Source organism: Dipodomys ordii, unplaced genomic scaffold (assembly GCF_000151885.1).
Source record: "Dipodomys ordii isolate 6190 unplaced genomic scaffold, Dord_2.0 Scaffold120, whole genome shotgun sequence".
In the NCBI taxonomy this organism is placed as follows: Eukaryota; Metazoa; Chordata; class Mammalia; order Rodentia; family Heteromyidae; genus Dipodomys; species Dipodomys ordii.
In genome coordinates, this window is record NW_012267336.1 from 2581092 (window position 1) to 2586990 (window position 5899).

The 5899-nt window shown below is 54.1% G+C and overlaps 1 protein-coding gene across 1 annotated transcript in view; it reads right to left on the bottom strand.

Annotated features, from left to right (window-relative positions):
- Pnpla1 (patatin-like phospholipase domain containing 1) overlaps nt 1-5899 on the bottom strand; it is a 52177-nt gene that overhangs the window by 18995 nt on the left and 27283 nt on the right. The window contains exons 2-4 of the mRNA XM_013029584.1: nt 4572-4672; nt 3586-3795; nt 2612-2672 (exon numbers count right to left, since the gene is read on the bottom strand). Coding sequence (XP_012885038.1) covers nt 2612-2672; nt 3586-3795; nt 4572-4672 — 372 coding nt within the window. The remainder of the gene's footprint in view (nt 1-2611; nt 2673-3585; nt 3796-4571; nt 4673-5899) is intronic.

Here is a 5899-nt window from a genome sequence, read left to right on the forward strand (position 1 = left end):
ATCCTCAGATCTTAGACTCCCAAGTAGCTATGATTAGAGGCCTGAGCCACTGCTGTCTGGCCCTTTGTCTTTTAAAGAAAAGTTGGGCAAAGCCCCAGCAAGCGCAGCCTTTGCAACTCAGAAGGAAGACTCACACCGGTGAGCTTCGCCCAGCGCCCTGGGTGTGAGCACGCACTGTCCTAGGTGTGGAATTGTCCTGGGACAATTCCATCTTCCATCGGGGCCTGTGGAGGACAGGAGCGGGGTGAGCGGGCCGCTCTCTGACTCTTCTTGCAAACACAGTAATTCAAGAAGTTGTACTCTGTGACCCTGGCTGGGAGGCCCTGTGGGAGCCCTGGCACCCATGCCCCCACCCCTCCATGGGGCTCTTGGGAACTCAGGGATTAGCGCAGAGCAGGGCAGGACCAGGGAGCAGAAGGAGGCCTGAGCAGGGGCTGGGGGCATTGTGTCCAGGCTGGGTGGTTTTTGGTCTGTCTGTGCTATCTCATCTAGCCCTGAGCTTGGCACAGACAGATGCTGGGCATTTGGGAAGGGAGGGGCTAGAGAAGCAGAAACGAGGAGGTGATGGGGCGGGCAGGACCCGTGGGAGGCGTGGCCAGGAGCCCTTGCCTCGATGAGCTCCTCCTTGGATGTGAACTCAGAGACCACCACGCTTTCTCCGTCTTCCAGGCGGGTGAGGCCCACGTGCAGCTTCCCGGTGGTGGCCTTGTAGGAGTCCTCGGGCAGCGCGTGGTACAGAAACCGCCGCATGGTCTGGACCATCTTGCAGGATGGAGACAAGGGGCCCAGGAAGGACTTCTTCACCTCGGCCAGGCCCACGTTCAGGAATCTGAGGTACTCATCTGTGGGAGGAGCAGAGGGTTGGGGGGCCTCAGCACAAGGTCTTCACCTAGAATCCGCTGCCCACATGTCCTGAGCACAGCCAGGCACGGAAGGAGGATCTCAGACTCCACAGATCCCCCCAGCTAGGCCAGGGCAGAGCTGGGCGCAGGTGTCCTGCTCCAAACGATCAAACCAGTGGCCAAAAGACACCTTCCACCACCTTGCTCCCAACTCTACCCCTGCAGGGACACCCACGTCACACCACATTCTTGGGATCCTAGATGAGATCGCTGAGAAGACACAGATTGTGTGTGTGTGTGTGTGTGTGTGTGTGTGTGTGTGTGTGCTGTGGGGCTTGAACTCAGGTCCTAGGTGTGGTCCCTGAGCTTCTTTGGCTCAAGGCTAGCACTCTACCCTTGGGGCCACAGAGTCACTTCCAGGTTTTTCTGTAATTAATTGGAGATAAGAGTCTCCCAGACTTTCCTGTCCAGGCTGGCTTTGAACTGCAATCCTCAGATCTCAGCCTCCTGAGTAGTTAGGATTACAGCTGTGAGCCACCAGCGCAGGGCTCAGTGTGAGTCTTTACTGGGTGGCGCATGGGACCCTTGCCTGGTATTGAGAACCCCACCTGTGCAGTTTGGGTTAAGAGCTGAGCAAGAAGTGCTTCCATGCTTTACCTGACAACACGATGTTGAAATAAGAATTTTACCATTTTACGAATCAGGAAACTGAAGCTCAGACAAATAATATAACTTGAGCAGGGTCCAGTTATTTTGTCTAGTATGGAGACAGAGTGAGATTTCTTTTCTGGGAGTGGGGAGGTAGAGGGGGAGGCACTAGGTTTGGGACTCAGGATCTTGAATGTAATAAGTAGGAGCTCTACTTTTTTTTTGGGGGGGGCCTGAACTCTGGGCCTGGGCGCTGTCCCTCAGCTCTTCAGCTCAAGGCTAGTGCTCTACCACTTGAGCCACAGCGCTGCTTCTGGTTTTCTGGTGGTTAACTGGAGATAAGAGTTTCATGGACTTTCTTGCCCAGGCTGGCTTTGAACCAAGATCCTCAGATCTCAGCCTCCTGAGTAGCTAGGATTACAGGCACGAGCCACAGATGCCTGGTGCCCCTGACAATTTTTAAAGCTACATACACTTAAAGGTCACCACAGTGTTACTTATAAAAGGGAATATTTGGAAATTCAAAGACATGATAAGTTTTCTATATAACTGTGAGGAACTATTATGCAAATATCAAAAAGGCCAGCAACAAGAGACCATGTGGTATTAGAGAGAAAAGCTTTGGAGACAAAGAGCTCTTTTTCTGAAGCCATGTTCTAAGGAACATTATTTCCTTTAACAAAAACATTTACATGGACACCTGTTTACTATGCACCTTAGAATGGCCCTTCCATTTTCCCTGATGTAAAGCCCAGAAGAGAACCAGCTGAGGGGCCACCTTTCTGAATCAGCATGGGCCAGTCTCTCCTCTCTGATTTGTTGATTGACATGTCACTCAAAGTCCTATCCAAGGATAAACTACTCATATCTAATTCTACATGGACAAAATGGCTTTCTTACAAATAGGATAAAGTGGATGAGCATGAAGTAAAATAGAAAATTCTGCTGGGGAATTTGAGCTATGTCTGACCTGAACACAGTTATTCTATTTTATTGTGTCTTTTCTTGTTTTGGTACTGGGGATCAAACCCAGGATGTTACAATTGCTAGACAAATGCTTTTCCTACATTCCAGCCCTACCGTTTTATTTTTATCTCCTCTGGGGCTCATGGGGTACTTACTGAGCCTCCTCAGGTACAGAACGGTGTCATCATAGCCCCGGTAGTAGTACTCCTGCAGTATCTGAGGGACACCAGACAATAAGACCGCAGTGCTGGCCGCCAGCCCTTCCCACCACAGCCGTACGCCATATTCCATCGAGCTGGATGTGTTAGGGGTTCCAAACATACCCATCCAGCAGCCCATCCCTCGCTACCTGCTGAGATCTGGGGATGCCTTGTCTGTATGGTCCTAGAAGAGCAGAGTTTGGAGTGTGGGTTCAAATCCCAGTGCTATCACTTACTGGCTGTATGGTTCAAACTGCTCATGGAAATATTCCTGGGCTTTGCTGGCTACAGTCTCCAATGCAGACTTGCCCTCCCTCCCCTCCCTCCTTTTCTTTCTTTTTCTTTTGGTCAGTTGTGGGGTTTGAACTCTGGGCCTGGGTGCTGTCCCTCAGCTCTTCAGCTCAAGGCGAGCGCGCTACCACTTGAGCCACAGTGCCACTTCCGGTTTTCTGGTGGTTTACTGGAGATAAGAGTCTCACAGCCTTTCCTGCCTGGGCTGGCTTTGAACCTCGATCCTCAGATCTCAGCCTCCTGAGTAGCTAGGATTACAGGCATGAGCCACTGGTGCCCGGCTCCTTCCTTCCTTATTCTTTAACAGTTTTGGACAGCTGTAGGCTATATAAAACAAGCCGTGGATTTGGCCCTGGGCTTTGCTTCACTGACTCTCAGAGTGGAAGTGTCAGGTGACATTCCCACAACTGTTCTCACTTCATCCTGTTTTACATGGGGAAATTAAGGGGGGCGGGGGAGAGGGCGGGTACTGGTCCCCAGACACATAACGAGTTAGCAGCAAGGACAGGAGTCCATCTAAGAGTAAGTGACCCAGGATGCATTGAAGGGGAGGAGACCCAGCCCCTCCCCCATTGCCTGGCTCTGAGTGCCCCTCCCCCCCTCCGCCCTTTCTGCCCAGGGCCCCTCCTGCCTCTCACCACCAGATCCGGGGGAAACAGGGCGTGAGTCATCCGTGTGATGTTCTCCAGGGAGAACTGGAAGGAGAAATTGCACAGGCGGAAGTCGTGGAAGATGGCGGGGCAGTCCCGGGGACAGATGTCCTGCTGCCCGCTGAAGGTGGAGATGGTGATGGAGTCCGTCCAGAAGGAGCAGGGCTGCATGCTCGTGAAGCCGCCGTCAATGTACCTCTGGGGGGAATCAAGGGGAAAACGCTTATCTGGGATCCGCACCGCCCGAGGTGGAGAATCTGGCTTAGGGAACAGCGGGTGAGGAGAGCCCTTGGGATGGACGGAGGTCCTTGTGGAAGAGTGACCTGTCCGAGGTACTGAGTGAGTCCTCGTGGACCCCAGCCATCGTGGCTGTGCTGAGATGGGCTCGCGGGCGCGGTGGGGTCTAACCTTCTCCCGCCTCCTCCTTGGGAGGCTTCGGCTTCTCCACCCATGAACTGGACCAGGATAACAAATGCACAGAGGCCCTGCCACTGGGGTGCTTGAATGACTCTCGGGTATATTTTGTGGGCACCAGCGACCTCACCCCCCCAATCGTAACCTTAGGCCTAGAGTTTGACCTGCACCACTTGGAGCCTAACCTTCAACCAGGAGTTCCACCATTACGGAGGCTGGCTGGGGTGTGGAGTCATGGCCTATCCACACCCCCAACTGACACCCCCGACTCACAGGCACATGAAAGTCTGTGAGCACGCGGCTAGCTGGCCTGAAGACCCCATCCGTCAAGGCCCCGTGTCCCAGCATCCCAGGGTCTGTATTCTACAGGCTAGCTCAAGCCAGCAGAGACTCAATTTGCCAGGCTAAGTAATGGGTTCATGGGTCAGAGAAGCCAGGCTCAGTGGGAAGGGCCCACCAACATGGGGAAGCCCCTGAGTTCTGCAATCACCCCACTGATCCCCTAGATGCGGGGCCTGGGGTCCCCTGTTGGGGCCCAGCCCAACACAAAGAGCGCTTACCACACCGCGGTAGGTAGGAGGTATGAGGCCACAGTAGACGGGAACAAAGCAGCTGCAGTACAGGGCCTGGGGAGAAAATGCGGCTGGAGATGGCGCAGGCCCTGGGGATGGGATGGGAGGGCTCCACGGCTTCCCCCCTCCCCCAGCTTCCTCAGCCCTGAGCGGAGGCACCGGCCACGGGAGCAGAGCCTCAATGTCGATTCCAGGTGAGCTAGGTCCTTGGTAACTACTGGCCAACTGTCTCCGGTTGACGGGACGGGGCGGCCTCAGTATCTATCTCCCTGCTGACACCAGCGTTCCACAAGCCAATGGTCTGTGTCTGTCCTGGGCCGGGCCCTGGACTCCGAGGATGAAACGAGCACCCTTGGCAACACTCAAGGATGGGGAAGGGAGATGCCAGCACAAGGGGGACAGGCCTGGAGGGAGGCCACCCTGGGCATGGTGGCCCCAACGGAGCAGTGCAGGGCCGGAGGCAATGAAGGAGGGGAGGGGCGGGAGGAGGCGAGTGTGGTGAAGCAGGAAGGGAAGTAGGAGGGAAGAAAGATCCCAGGAGAAGAGGATCTAGCCGCACAAGGCGCAGGTGGGCGGCTTTGGGTATGCTGTGTGTGGTTGGCTTGTGAGGAGCTGTGACGATGGGATTCCAGAGACACAGGTGTGAGGCGGGCGCTGGTGGCTCACGCCTGTCATCCTAGCTACTCAGGAGGCTGAGATCTGAGGATCAAGGTTTGAAGCCAGTGTGAGCAGGAAAGTCTGTGAGACTCTTATCTCCAACTAACTAGCAAAGAGCTGGATGTGGAGGTGTGACTCAGGTGGTAGAGCACTAGACTTGATTGAAAAAGCTAAGGGAAAGTACCAAGCCCAGAGTTCAGGCCCCAGGATGAGCACAAAGAAGACAGAGACAGGTGTGGGGGGGGGGCCAGGGAAAAGGGTGGACATGTGGGATGGAAGGTTACCCAGCTTCACTAACCCCCCTTGTCTATGTGTGCATATGTGTGTATGTGTGTGTGTGTGTGTGTGCGTGTGCCAGTCCTGAAACTTGAACTCAGGGCCTGGGCACTATCTCTGAGCTGCTTTTGCTCAAGACTAGTGCTCTGCTACTTCTGGCTTTTTGGTAGTTTATTAGCAATAAGAATCTCATGGAGGGGAGGGAAGGGATGGTAGGGGAAAAACAAAGGAGGAGGTAACAATGCTCCATAGGAAATGTACTCATTACCTTACTCAGGTAACTGTAACCCCTCTGGACACTATTTTTACAGTAAAAAATGTATTTTAAAAAAGAAGCCAGGGCTGGGAAGGTGGCTCAGTGGTAGAGTGCTTGCCTTGCATGC